Here is a 15,725-nt window from a genome sequence, read left to right as displayed (position 1 = left end):
ATATTTGTCTTTTTGAGTCAGGATTTTACCACAGTTCAGGCTGGCTTTGAATTCACTTTGTAGCCCAAGCTGGCCTTCAGCTTGCAGAAATTCTCCTGTATCGACCTCCAGAGTGCTGTGATTACAGGCATGGTCTACCATGTGTGGCTTTATAATATATCTTGGAATAACTCCCACACCATAAAATTCAGAAATTAAAAAATGACAAAAGAGGGCCGACCAGATAGCTCAGTGGACTAAAGCGCCTGCTTAGGTAGAGCACATGAGCTGAGATTCGATCCTGGCCTTGCCCCTGGGGTGCACTGAAACGGTGAAAGAGATTGGGCATGGTGTTGTTCGCCTGTAATACCAATGCTTGGGAGGCTATAAACATGAGAATCACTATGAGTCCGATCTATGTAGTGAGACCCTGTAGACCCTGTACTAAACACTTTAAAAAAAAAAAATGGACAAAAGAAGGTTTGAGAAAAGAAAGTCCTCAAGAGCTGAGCCAACCTGCTAACACCTGTCTTCCCCTCAGGCATGTGCTGGAGGAGAGGCTGAGAACTGGGGTAACTGTGCACTGCTAAGAGGCAGAGAAGCCAAGAGAGCTTTAGGAAGTCCCTTGGCAGTGGACGGATAAAACCTGGAGCCTGGGACTGCCCGGCAATCAGAATTCAGAGGCCCTGATCCCAAGGAGAAGCAGAGAACAATGAGGTAAGCAGAACTATCTGCAGATTTGTCAGACAGCAGGACGAGAGGCTGTGACACCAAGCAGAAGACATCTAAAGAGCAGTGCTTTTTTACAAATGTATTTGGTACAGGGTTTCATTATGCAGTTCCGGACTCAGTGATCCTCCTGTTTTCAGCCCCCCAAGCACCGGGATTATAGATGTGCGCCACCATACCCAGACTCACTGGCTGGCACCTGAGGGCGGGGCTGGCGCTACACGTGGTACCAGGGATTGAAAAGGCCCTTGCACTTGCCTAAGCAGGGCAGTGGTGTTTTTGTTATATGATGGTAAAGAGATAAAAAATTTGAGTTTAGAAACCAATAAGGAGTAGAGACCTTAGGGTCTTAGTTGAGATTTCACAAGGTCTATGATATAGAAGTAGGAACAAAATAGAGGTAGACCAAGACTTATAATAACTACCATCCCCCCAAAACCAAAACCACAACCAGAGTCAAAAACAAAAAGCTAGGCTGGGGAGATAGCTCAGTAGAATAAGTGCTTGCCTGGCAAGCACAAGGGTTGGAGTTCAATCTCCGGTTCCGCAAAAAAATAAAAGCTACCTCTCAACTTTGAGACAGCTTAGTCATTGATGCATAACTAGGGTCCTTCACTATGAAGATAGTATTACTATAGAAACTCAGTAATTTATTATGGACAATGTATAGTACTTGATAAAAAAAATTATCAGGTGAAACAAAGACAACTCCTCAAAGAAGTAAAAAAGAATTCTTCCAGATACCTAAGTGATTGCAGTTTTCAGACAACAAATTTATTACTATTGTGATTAATGTTAAAAAATAGATGTCAAGGTAGAGACATTATAGAAAATTGAATCAATAAAAAGCAATCAGATTAGTTAGAAAATGAAAACCATGACTACTGAGATAAAGAACTAAACAGATGTTTTGAAATGTAGACCTGACAAAACAGAGAGAAAATTAGTCATGTAAATGCTGAGTCAGTACAAAAAAGGTTAAAACTTGAGGAGGAAAAGAAGGAAAATACAGAAAGAACATAGAAGACATACAGGATACAGTGAAAAAGCCTAATGTATATATAATTGGAATCTTTTTTTTTTTTTTTTTGGTCCACCGGGGATTGAATTCAGATTGCTGTACTTGCCAGGGAAGCGCTTATTCCACGGAGCCATCCCCCTGGCCCAATAATTGGAATCCTGATTGGAAGAGGAAGATCCAGGACCTTAAGAGACAATGACAGAATTTTTCAAAACTAATGAGCACTATCAGCCACAGATTTAGCAAGCACTGAAACTCCGGCAACAAAAAGGTAAAGCAAACCAAACAAAAAATTAAAGTTGAATAAAAATTCTAGCTGGGCATGGTGGTGCATGCCTGTCATCCTAGCACTCGGGGGGAGGAGGCAGGAGGATCCCCATGACTTAGCAGCCATACTGATTTATACATATTTTGTACTCAGGGCAAGAATAAAGGATACGTAACTGCAAGCTAATAGAGAAAAAGAGATGAAAATAAAATACTTGATCTATTTAAAGTAAGTAAGAACGAAGATAAACTTTTTTTTCAGTACCTGGGCTTGAAACTCGGGATCCTGCGTTTGCCATGCAGGCGCTTATTCTACTGAGCTATCTCCCCAGCCCAAAGGTAAACTTCTGAGACAAATAGAAGAAAAGAGTAAGATGTAAGGAAAACATAAAAAGATATAGATGGTTAGGATGAATTAAACAACTCTGCCAATTAAAAAAAATCCTAAATTTCTGAAAGACTAAATAAAATGCAAAAAGATACTATCATGAAAACAGTAACCAGCTGAAACCTGATATAGTTACAGTAACAAAATATTTAATAGATATCAGGATAAGATATATAACTAAAGACAAAGGATCTTTCATAGTAATAAAAGTCTCAATACATCAGGAAGATATCAGAATTCTAAATTTATATTCACACAGCAACCTAGCTTTAAAATATAAAAAGCAAAATCTGACAAAACAAAAAGGAGAAATATACAATTCCAAGCACAGCAGACACTTTAATATATCTCTCTCACTATCTGCTACACATAAGGAAAGTAGCCATTACATGCTGTAAATGTGTACCAAGACAAAGCAAGCAAGCAAACAAACAAAACCAAACACACACACACACACACACGTGCGCACACACACACACACACACACACACACAGGGAAATGGATGGTTAGGAGGAAGGGAGAGGTAAAGGGGATGAGAAGAGGATTACAATGTTATACACAGCTGGGTGTGTAGTGCACACCTGTAAGCCCAGCACTCAGAAGGCTGAGGAAGAAGGTCTACCAGAAGTTTGAGGTCAGCCTGGGCTATACAGTGAGTTGAAGGCCAGCCTGAACTATACAATGAGACCCTGTCTTGAATAACAAAAGAGAAAAACAAACAAAAAACAGTAAGATGTACTAATAAGAAATAATATAAAGAATATGGACAAGAAAGTTAATTTAACTGAACATATATATATATATATATATACACACACACACACATATACATGACTATATGTATTTATATTATATATATATTTTTTCCTTTTTCGTTTTTTTTTTTTTTTTTTGAGGCCAGCTCAGCCCACCCTGAGGGTGGGGCTGGTGTGGCATATGATGCCACGGATTGAACCATGGTCCTCTGCACTTGCCTAAGCTTGCTTAAGCAGGTGCTTTAGACCACTGAGCTGTCTCATCAGCCCAAAACTGTATTTAACCATGTCAGACTATATATTCTTTTCAAATGCAAAGGGAACACAAATGAAATCACCCATGCAGGCACTAAGACAAAATTTTAAGAACTAAAACCACTTAGCATTATGTTCTTTGACCATAAAGAAATTAAATGAACAATCAAGGGCCAGGGAGATGGTTCAGTAGAATAAGCGCTTGCCTGGCAAGCCCAAGTGTCTGAGTTCAATCCTCGGTTCCACAAAAAAAAAAAAAAAAAAAAAAGAACAATCAATAACAAGAAGATAATTAAAAATTTCTAGATACTTTCAAGTTAAGTAAAACTTTCTAAATAACTTACGGGTTAAAGAAGAAACCTCAATGGGAATTATGAAATATTTCTCACAAAAACATGAAAATGAGATAATATAAAGACAATATAGAAAGAAATGAGCTGGAGAGATAGTGTAGCGGTTTAAGCACCAGGCTCTCCAGCACGACCTGGCAGGTTCGAGCCCCCACTCTGCCTTTGTTTATTTAGGGGCTGGGGAGATGGCTCAGTGGAATAAGCGCTTCCCTGGCAAGCGCAAGGGCCTGAGTTTGATCCCTGGTTCCGCCAAAAAAAAAAAAAGAAAAAGAAAAAGAAAGAAATGTTTCTTTCTTTAGTGAATTAACAAATATTTAAATTTTATTTTAGTTTTCTAAAGACCCAGTGGTGTTGTTTTGTCCCGGCTTCTCTCAAGTAATATTCCAGTTTCTGCGCCCCCAGTAGCTGGGACTAAGGTGCATACCCCATTGTGTCTAGCTCTGAAAACTTTAAAGTGGAAAACAAATACATAGTAGAGAAAATCCAGGCCAGAGATATAGCTCAGTGGCACAGCGTCTGCCTGGCAAGTACAAGGTCATGAGTTCAATTCCTGATACAAAAGAAAAAAGAAAAAGCAAAGCAGGAAATCTACAAAGTTAGAGATAGTTCTTTCTCAAAATTAGGAAAACTGACAAACTGCATGGTGACCGTTGAGAATGTACCTCTCAGGTTTCTATGTGGAGTGAAATGGATGGCTGTGGGTGCTGCACTGCACTGCGGCCACGCTTACCGTGGCCGCAGGGCGGCCCCGCTGGCAGCATGGGCTCCAGGGCTTCTTACTGTCTTCTCAAAACTCTAGGTGTACTGCAGTTTAAGTGAATGAGAACAATGGAACCCAGTACAGAGTCTAGTAAAAGACATGCATGGAAGGTTAATGACCATGCTCACTGCGCAGCCAGGGACCGGATGCTCCTGTCAGAAAATGACGGCTCTGCTTGGCTCAACTGTCCTTGGTGCAGGCAAAAGAACCAGGCCCTATAGTTCCAGGTGGGCTGTGCTGCTTGACAAAAATAGAATTAAGGATGGCCAAATAGCTCAGTGGATTAAAGCATCTGCTTAGGCAGACCCAGAGACCGGGGTTTGATCCCCAGCGTGCCATGCCAGCCCTGCCCCCAGGGTGCGCTGAAACAGGGATTGAGATTGGGCATGGTGGTACGCTCCTGTAATCCCAGGGCTTGGAAGGCTGAAAACAGGAGGATCACTACGAGTCCGATCTCTGTAGTGAGACCCTATAGGTCCTGTAATCTGTAATATATACATTTAAAAAAAAAGAATTGAAAAAATAGATTTAGGATATGTAAAGTGGGGATATCTTTTTTTAAATGTATTTATTACAGGGTCTCACTATACAGATCAGACTCGTAGTGATCCTCCTGTTTTCAGCCTCCCAAGTGCTGGGATTACCACAATGCCCAGTCACAAAATGGGGATATCTTTAAAGTTGGGGATATTCTAAGATTTTCTTCAAAGGAACATGAGAAGACTAGTCAAAAGGGGAAAACACTGTGAATTATAGAGGCTGGGGATATTAAAATTAAGGACGTTTGCTTATCAAAAGACATAAAGAGAGTAAAAGGCAAGCAAGTCACAGAAGAGATATCTGTGACACATGTATGTAGACTAATAAAAAGCACTATAAATCAATAAAATACCTTCAACGTGACAATAAGACTTCACTAGGAATTGTCACAGAAGATAGCCTAAAGGTATCCTGCAACGTTAGTAGGCCAGGAAAATTCTAAGCAAAATCGTGAGATACTATGATACACTCATCAGAAAGGGTCAAACAAAAAGGATGGAAAACAGCACGTGCTGCTCAAGATGTGGAGCCACCGGAGCGCCCCTCTCAGTGCTGCTGGGAACAGGCACTGGCAGGATCTTTTGGAAATCTGGGAGTGGAAAACGGAACTTCTTATCATACCTACAACGGTGGTTACAAAGTCATTTACAGTAAGATACACATGGGAGTGAGACTCTATTTATGGAGAATATCTGATTAGAATGTGAAAGAAAATCAAGATGCAATGCACACATTTAACAAATGGTCCTAATTGTATCATAAATGGAGTTGCTTGAGATAACAATAATTTCACTGTACAGCTCAGGACAGAATGGCAAATGCTTTAGCAAGTACATCTCACAAGGACACAGTAAACAATTCAAAACTATTTTAGGCTAGATGTGGAGGCGCACGCCTGTGATCCAGCACTTGGAAGGCTGAGGGAGGAGGAGCAAAAGTTCAAGTATGGACTTAACAAGATCCTGTCTCAAAACAAAAAGGACTGGGGATGTAGCTCAGTGTCACAAAGCAAACAAAACAAACTACTGCTATAGAATGGGAAAAAATAAGTAACTCTTTTTAGATAACAAAGGCAGAATATTCTTTTCTTTCCTTCTTTCTTTTTTTTTGTAGTACTGAGGCCCGAACTCAGGACCTTGCACTTGCCAGGCAGATGCTTATGCCACTGAGCCCTACAGACAGAATTTTCAATGCCAGAGGAAGAAGTTTTAAATAAGAAAGGGCAATGGGGGCTAGAACTGTGTTGTCTGACTGAAATAAAATGTATCATGGCTTAAAAATATGTGAGCAGGTAGATATAGAAATAGGGTAGGCATTTGATAATAACAATAAGCTTGTCTTCTGGATGGTTAACAACCTAAGTTTGCAGACCAAAATTAGAGAAAAAGGAGGGCTACAAGGAAAGCCAACTTTTTGGCCCTAGCCTTCTAAGGTCAATTAAGACTCAGGACATATGAGAACTTGTACTGTAACGTCATGTACCTCGGTAGTGTCCCAAATTTTCTGATCAAGAAGATTATGGGGCCAAAGAGGAAAGAGATCGATGATGTAGAGTGTGCCTAAGGAGAGTCACATGGGGAGAAGACACTCTCTCAAGCTTTCACAGAGAGCACATTGGCCAAGCAATGGCCGTGACTCATCCACATGGCTGCACTGACAAAGGTTCTACAATCTGAGGTACAGGATCTCAGGATAAATCTCAGGATAAATTTCACTGACCTTCTCAGACCAAAAAGCTACAACTCTTGTTGTATAGGTCCTGCTTTACCTTGGTCTTAACCATCCAGTAGAAAAGTATGAAGATGAAATATAGGAAATAAAGCCATGCTGTTAAGTTGAGCTGTGGAGGACTCAGGTCAATAATTTCTGACACTGCCAGTTAAACAGAAGACCCAATGCTATTATGGGCTACTGGACTCTTTTAGAATATTTTACTGAGTTTACACACCTATAATATTCAATAACGGAACTTAGAAAAAATGGGGTATGCCTATGAATGTCCATTTTGTATCTATGTATTCAAAGTGGTTAGGATAGATATATAGTTGCATTCTCTTAATGAATAGAACGATTTGTTCTAATGGTGTTTGTAAATAGGATCACAAGTCCGCATCTTGTACAGCAATTAACCACTAAGAAGAATATATGCAGTGTATTATTTGTTGAAACTGTACTTCTGATTTGATTTGAAACTGTCTCATTGCTATCTGTTTATCAATAAAACTTTGAAAAAAAAAAAAAGAAATAGGGTAGGCAGCAGTCAAGCTGCATTTGCTAGAACACAGAAGCAATAATAAGGAGCAAAATCTAGGGTCCAGATCTGGGCTTTTGATGTTGTCCTTTGATAAGAAGATCCAGGGTTTCCTGGAGCAGTGAGGGAGTGACGTAGGCAAAATACCACGAGCCTGCCATGTTCTCTGTTGCACAAAAAAGCATGGGAACACAGTCAGACACAACTCCGAGTAATGGGTGATTCCATTTCAAAACCAGGCCGAACTAAACCAATAACAGCAGAAGCTGAGGTCCTGGTTACTTTTTGGGGGTAATGATTAGGATGGGGCACCAGAGGAGGCTTCTGACATGCTGCGAGTACTGTAGTCCTCGATCTGGTTGTAGTCACAAAGGTGTGTCCACATGATCAAAAGCTGTACCAGTTTTGTAGGCTCATTAGACTTCAGTGCGAACTGTCTGAACTGTTTTATATTTTGACTATGTTAGTTGTTATATGATAGTTTGGAAAAAATGTTAATTTTAATATGTGTGATCTGTATCTGAATATGTCTGATATCTGACCTAAAGGTCCCTCCAGAAATCGACATAATCTGCCTAAGTAGGCTGTATCTATTTTGCCCTGTAGCAGGCAGCATCCTATTTGACTGAAAGGTGGTAGGTGAAACAAAATCTTCCTTCAGGCCTGAGATCACTAAAACATAAACCATGCCCCAAAGACACTTTTGTTTTATTTGGAACAAGAACATGACAGTTCCACAGGTTGTCCTACATTCTTTCTGATCACGGGCTAATTAAAAGACTTTGTCTTTTGTGGTTGTAATAATAAAACAGGACAACTTAGATGTTTATATTCATAAGTAAGAATTTTTTTTCAAAAGAACTCGTTTCTGTGAATGCCATATACAGATATTCTGAAAGAATGCTAGTTAGCTTGTTTTATCCTGACTACCTTCAGCTTCTGCCAACAAGATCATAATTTAAAATGGGTTTGGCTGCAGTAGAGCTATCAATTTCAGAACGATTTATAGTAATATTTTGCAGCAGTAGGAGTTGGAATGGTGTGCTGATATTATTCTTCCAAATGCTGAGATTGTTTTGCTTGAGAGTTTGCACTTTCTAGGCCACACTTCCAGGGCTTTATGCTTACCCAAACTGCAAATCACACTGATCTTTTCTTATAGACTAATGGACAGCATTGAGTATTTTCAGAGAACATGAAAAACTTAACTAGCAGATGAAGTAACAAGTTTCTTTAAGGACTGAGAAACGTAAAGACGAGTAACTTCAATACCACCAGAGTTGTAGGGAAATGACCCATGGCACTATGATATGATTGTCACCAATTCCAAGTGTCTCACAAGCGGGAGACTATTTAATCTGTAGATTGTCTACAAGTGTCAAGGAGTTCTTGATCCTTTTCCTTGGATCAAAAGAGAGAAGCATCAAAGAAGAGAAGTGTACCAAAGCCTGACTTCCTCATGCTTAGCTCTCTGTTTCCATAATTTCACAGGATCACAGGCCTTGACTATGACATCCTGTCACCTAACTGAATCATTCTCCGAGTGCGGAGTGAGAATGCGCAGTGTTGTTATCCATTTAAGCAAAGCTTTCAGCAAGTACACAGCCCAACGCGCCTTCTCCAGCCCTCCCGCCAACGTCCTCAGACCTCTGCAGGACATCCTTCTGATCCCGCTGGCTCCTGGGATGAAGCAGACTGGGGGGAAGGTGCTTCTAAGGAAACAGCACTGAACTTAGCAAAATTTCTTTACATAATTTAGATATAATAGCAGTCAGTAGTCTTCTGGGTAAAAATCTCTGTGACTTAATATATTTTCTTTTTTCTTTTTATAAATTGTTGTTTTTTTTTTTAATTTTTTTTTTATTTTAACATTTATTGTGTGTGTGTGTGTGTGTGTGTGTGTGTGTGTGGCCAGCTCAGCCCACCAGGGGGCGCGGCTGGCTGGCATGTGGTGCTGGGGGATTGAACCGCGGTCCCTGTGCTTTGCCAAGCTTGTTCCAAGTAGGTGCTTTAGACCACTGAGCCATCTCTCCAGCCCCTATATTTTCTTCTTTTGTGCAAAGTTGCAACGCAAACAGGCCAAGAAGAAATAGAGTAAAAAGGTATTCAGAAAAGTACAGTCCATTCTTTGTGTACTTGTTTCATAAAGACTACTATGTGAAATGCTATTTTCAACTTAGAAAGCTCTGTTGTTTTTCCCAGTTGTTATTGATATATTCAGTATGAAATTTGGGAAAATTTTAATTTTTTCTGTGTCTCTGTCTTTTTCTCTCTGACACAGAGTCTTGCTACAAAGTTCAGGTTGACCTTGAGCTCACTTTGTAGCCCAGGCTGGTCTTGAACTCATAACAATCCTTCTGCCTCAGCCTCTCAGCACTGTGATTACAGGCGTGCGCCAACATGCCTGGTTTAAGTGGCTGGCTTGGTGCAGGGCCAGCAGGGCATTAGATACCAGGAATTGAACTTGGGTCCTTGAGCTAGCCAGGCTGGTGCTTAGACCACCAAACTATCTCCTCAGCCTCACAGCTCTAGCTTTCTATAAAGCACTGTGTATGTACATGGCTATATATTGTATATAATCTTTTAAAAAAATTATTTATTTTATTTACTTATTTTGTGTGTGTGTGTGGCCAGCTCAGCCCACCTGGGGGCGGGGCTGGCTGGCATGTGGTGCTGGGGGATTGAACCGTGGTCCCTGTGCTTTGCTAAGCTTGTTCTTAGTAGGTGCTTTAGACCACTGAGCCATCTCATCAGCCCATGTATATAATCTTGAATATGATAAGGTAGTAAGCCAGGAAGATAGTTTGGTGGCATAAGCGCCTGGTAGGCAAGTGCAAGGTCCCAAGTTTAATCCCTGGTAACTGAAAAAAAAAAAAAAAGGTATTAAGACCTCATTAGTAGTTTTTGTCCACTAGGAAGAGACCATTGTTTGTCTTAGTTTTTCTAAAGGCTTATATAAACAGAAATGATTTCCTTGACCTCATTCCCATGGTACTAAATAGGATCATTCAACATTTATTAAAAGGATCAAGATGAAGGGAATCATCTTTTTCTTTCTGTCTTCAACCTCAGCTTCTCAGACTTTTCACTGGCTTGACATGTTTATGTTTTAAATTGTGGCAGAATGTCTCTAACAAGACTGACCATTTCAACAATTTGTAAGGGTATGGCTCAGGGCCAACTGAGTAGTTTCATACTTTTATGCAACTATGGCCACCCTCCATCTCTTCTTTCTTTTGCAAAACTGAAACACTGTATCTGTTCAACAGTAACTTCCTTGCCCCAGCCGTGGGCTACAACCATTCTATATTCTGGTTTTTTATTTTATTTTATTTTGTTTTTTATGTACTTGGTACAGGGTCTCACTACACAGCTTGACTCATAGTAATCCTCCTGATTTCAGCCCCTACAGTGCTGCAATTACAGGCATGTGCCACCAAGTCTGGTCCTGATGTCTGGCTCAGCACGCCTGGGGTCAGGGCTAACGTGGCATGTGGTGCCGGGGATTGAATCCCAGTCCCTACACTATCTTACTGGCCCTCCATTCTATTTACTGTTTCTATGAATTTCACTATTTTAAGTATCTCCTCTAAGTAGATTCTATAATATTTATCCTTTTGTGTCTGGTTTATTTCACTTACTAATGTCTTTAAAGTTCATGCATGTTATAACGTATGTCAGAATTTCCTTCTTTTTAGACTGAATAATATTCTGCTGCACATATAAGCCACTTCTTACTTACGTGAATTATGCTGCCATGAACATGGACACACATATATCTATGCAAGTTTCTATGTAAGATTACTTTGGACATGTAACCAGAAGTGGACGCTCTGTCCACTCTGTTGCTCTTAAACTCTCCAGAGTCTAGCCCTTCTTCAAAAATTGTTTTGGAATTCAGTTAGCCGGGGCCCACTGAAACCATGACTGAGATATGACAGGCCTTTGGGCTACTTGGAGACTCATGCTAAAGACAGATCACCAGAGGAATGAAAAAGACTTGAAATTCACAAGCAATTAAAATAAGACGAATTTAAGGAATTAAACCTGTGAGAGACAGTGGTTTCTAGATCTCATATCACAAAAGGAGGTAAGTCTCTAGAATAAAATAACAAAGGAAACAGAATTTTGTTAACATTATTACTAAATGATGCAAACTTAACACTGTGATCATTTAAAAATACTCTACAATGTAAGATTTAAAGCACAATGATTCCTAATTAGTGTTTTAATAAGTGTGTTAGCACTGCCTTGTGCCGTTCTGGAACGTCACTTATGGTAAATTAAGGGACACTCTCCTTCCCTATCTTCCATTAGTATTTTAATGCGAGGAGGTGGGAAAAGGCTGATCCATATTCAAGAGGAAAGGAAGGAAAACAATAACAAATTGGCATCTCTTCTGTGAATTGCCCCACAGGCCAAGCATTTTTATGTTCTTAATCATTATTAAATGACTTAACATGACACCCAGAGCCTGGCGAATGATTGCACCCTGACATGTGAACGAATTACAAATGAAATGAAAGATCAAGCCGTATTAGAGGACTGCCTCTGGGAAATGAAAATCTTTAATTCTCTTTTATTATTGACATTTATTTGGCTGCCATGAATAACAACATAGCAAAGAGATTCAACTATGCTTGTGCATTGAATAGCTTATCCCAGGGCTCAAAACTGCATTAACATTTATCATGTTTGCTTTTGTAGCTGACACCATGGAACAGATTCTCTATCCATCTTGTATTTATCATGCACTGCAGATATAGTGCATCCTCTAATTTAAGTTCATTTTCATATGGTAGGAACAGCAAAGATTAGCCAGTGTCTTTGCTCAAATAAATTCCTGATTATAGGCATTCTTAAGAGTGGCTTAATAGATTTAATAAATGACAGAGTAAGCTCAGAAGGAAATTCAATGACAAGATGGGCAGGCTAATTTTCAATTTTGAGAAAATCATGCAAATTCACAAGGAGGAAGATATTTATATGACGTATGAATCTGGAATAGAGAAAGCCTTAAATGAATGTCTGCATAAAGAGCAACTTCAGAGCGTTTTATTAACCTGAAGGTAATATTATACTTCCTAGAAAAAGGCTATGTGCATTTCACTTTTCTCAACTGTTCATTGCTGACAGAGGAGCAGGTCACACGTGATCGCCAACAGCAAGCCAGAGAGTTTATCAACGTGGTGCTGTCTTTTCATGGTTTGTTTCTTTTCTCTCACACAAATTAACCCTATAGCTTTGCCTGCCACAATAAAAGATTATACGCTACTTGGTGCCTTTGCTTACATGATCCTCTTTCACTGGATTGCCTACCTTTCTTTAAATCCCTCCTACAATTCAAGGCTTAGAAAGGATATCGGTTTATCTTTGGAAAGCCACTTACCATCTTTCAGTCTTGTTTGAAAAAAATGCACATTTTTTTTCTTTTGAAACGCGCACAAGTGGACATAACAGCATAATCACCCTGAACACATCTACCGGCCACGTTCAACAGTGAACCTAGTCAGTCTCATCTCATGGATATGCCCACTTCCCTCACTGAGTTATATTGAATCAAACCTCTGAATCGTGCCTTTGACAATTCTACAAAAAGAAAATTGTAGTGCATTGTATCTAGGCTTCCTTGGCCCTCAAATTGGAAAGCAGTTTAATCTTTGACCTTTTCAGGTTTTACATATTTAGTTTACCAAGAATGTAGTTCATACTCACTATAACATTTTTCTTTTCCTTTTTTGGTACCGGGAAACAAACTCAGGACCTTGCACTTGCCAGGCAGGCGCTTATGCTGCTGAGCTATGTCTCCAGCCCTTTATAATATATTTCTTCCAACTTTATTGATCTGTTTCTTTTGAGTCGATAAACCATGCAGGTTATATCAACAAATAAGTATAATTATACTTTATACTCATATTTTACGGGCATTAATTTCTATTTCCTAGTTAATTTTTTTTTTCTTTTTGAGATAGGCTGGCCTTTAGCTCTCAGCAATCCTACTGCCTCAGCCTCTTGGGTGCTGGAATTAGAGGAGTGGCAGGCTTCCTAATTTATTTATTTTATTTTTTATTTTTTATTTTTAAATTTTATTTATTTATTTGTATGGGGGGGCAGCTCAGCCCACCAGGGGGCGGGCTGGCTGGCATGTGGTGCTGGGGGATTGAACTGCGGTCCCTGGGCTTTAGCTAAGATTGTTCTAAGTAGGTGCTTTAGACCACTGAGCCATCTCACCAGCCCCAAGGCTTCCTACTTTAGATAGTTAAGCATAACATACTGTAGTCAATGGTCAGCTGAGTACTGATTGCATATGCAATAACTGTTCCTGTTCACAATAATCATTAACTGGTTTGAATCTGGATGGTTCCGAGGAAATGAAAAGGTTTATATTTTGGCTTTAATAGTAGGTAGCATAATATTGACATTCATCATTTTAACCAATAACGTTTTCTTACTAGACGAAACTCCTATTTCTATCAGTGCTATAAAATGGAGACCTGAATAAAAACAGAAATGAGGTTTTGGTTTCTTGAAGGAAAATCTGAAGAGCTAGCATTTTTAGATATTATTTATTCATAATTGCATAAGTTTATTTTATTCTCCTCCTAGTATTCTTTTTTTTTTTTGTGGAACCGGGGATTGAACTCAGGCCCTTGCGCTTGCCAGGGAAGTGCTTATTCTACTGAGCCATCTCCCTGGCCCTTCTTTTGTTATTTTATTTTATTTTTTGTCTTTCTGAGACAGGGTCTCCCTATGTAGCCCAGTCTGGCCTTGACCTCACTTTGTAGCCCATGCTGGTCTTGAACTTGCAATGATCCTCCTGTCTCAGCCTCCCAAGTGCTGGGATTGGGAGGTGTGCGCCACCACGTCTGGTTCCTTCTAGTATTTTATAAGAAAAGTGTATTCTTTTTTAAAGGAAAGACATTTCTGGACTAACAAAATCTCCAAAATATTAAAGAAGAAAAACTGGATCAATGTGGTTTTGATTGACTTTTTAACAAATTATCATTCCTGAAAATGAACTCTTTTCCACTGACATACAGGGTACACTGCCATGAATGTATTACAAAAGAACCAGAATTCTGTGGTCAGTGATGAATCCCTGTAATTTCACACTCGTGACACACATCCTGCAGTACCTGTTGCCATGATGGTGTCTTCTTTCCCTTGGGTGAAGACTACGATCCGGGCCCGCTTTGAGTTCACCTTTGGCAGAGCTTGTGCCTTTCGGGCTATCTCTTTAATGTCTTCAGTCTATTAAAGGAGAAAAAATACTCAGAACCAGTGGAATAAAACAAAACTTTATCAGAAGATCAACAACTTTGCCCCAGGTGAGACCTTGGTATCTATTAGAAGACATTTAAAAACAACTGAACCACATACAACAGTAAACAATACTACAATGATGTCCAAGGAACCCATCAGCAATTGCAAAGACTTTATACTTAGGATGAGTGGCAGGTCATCTGTTTTTACTGCCTTGTCTTTCATATTATTCTAGAATAAATTTTAGATACTACATTGTGTATTTCTGAAAGGTAATGACTTAACCACATAATACAATATAGTTCAGCAATTAACAATAATTCCTTAGTATTGGCAAGTTTTCAAACTTCCAATGAAAGAGAAATTTATTTAAAAAGAGGATTATTTATTTTAGAGGCTTACAGAGAAATGCTGTACTAACTTTGGAAGTAACATCGCTATAATTCAAAACTTTTCAAAGGACTGAATGAGAGAGAAAATGTTAACCGTTTCCTAAAGAATTAAGAAAAAGAATGCTTAAAATGTGCAAATTAATAAGAGGTATACAACAGTAATCTTTCAGTTATGCTTTTGTGTACAGCAGCAAAATATTTCCATCAGCACACTCTACAAATGGACTTCTCTTCCACCCTATGGGTCATGATTCCATCTGGGTCTACAGGGTGGATTTCAAAGAAATAGCTGTAAGCTCAGTCCTACAAGTGACACCTAGCCACCAGTAACTGTCATGGTCATTATGCATGTCTATAACACACTAGAACTTTGTGCGATAGCCTAGCCTCAAACTGTTAGAAGTGCTGGTCATTTATTTGCCATTCTAGTATTTATCTTGTTTTACTCTTAGTATTTCTTTACTATCATGAAAACTATTTCTTAGTTCAATTCTTTTGAAACATTTAATTTTAAATTAATTAGTATTTAACTTTCTGGATATTGTTTAATTTTAATTTTTGTTCTAAGATTTATACTATATCTTTGACTTACAACTTATTTAAAAGACATCATATGATATCTTCTAGTATTAGAAACTTTAAAAAGTGTATTTCCATTTTTTGTTGACTTTATATTACTTCTTCCCTGTCTTTTTTACACACACACACACACACACACACACGAAAAAAAAGTGTATAATCCAACATAAGATTGGTACTGTTTCATAGAAATCT

General features: G+C 39.1%; 1 protein-coding gene across 2 annotated transcripts in view; it reads right to left on the bottom strand.

Moving 5' to 3' along the window:
• The window catches only part of Adk (adenosine kinase), a 563,958-nt gene that overhangs the window by 96,219 nt on the left and 452,014 nt on the right, over positions 1 to 15,725 (bottom strand). For both annotated transcript variants that reach the window (XM_004624031.2, XM_004624032.2), the window contains exon 9: positions 14,433 to 14,547. In XM_004624031.2, the coding sequence (XP_004624088.1) occupies positions 14,433 to 14,547 (115 nt within the window). The remainder of the gene's footprint in view (positions 1 to 14,432; positions 14,548 to 15,725) is intronic.

The sequence above is a fragment of the Octodon degus genome, unplaced genomic scaffold (genome assembly GCF_000260255.1).
Source record: "Octodon degus isolate 3935 unplaced genomic scaffold, OctDeg1.0 scaffold00005, whole genome shotgun sequence".
NCBI classification, from domain to species: Eukaryota; Metazoa; Chordata; class Mammalia; order Rodentia; family Octodontidae; genus Octodon; species Octodon degus.
Note: the sequence above shows the minus strand (reverse complement) of the source record. Positions and strands in the feature narration are given on the sequence as shown.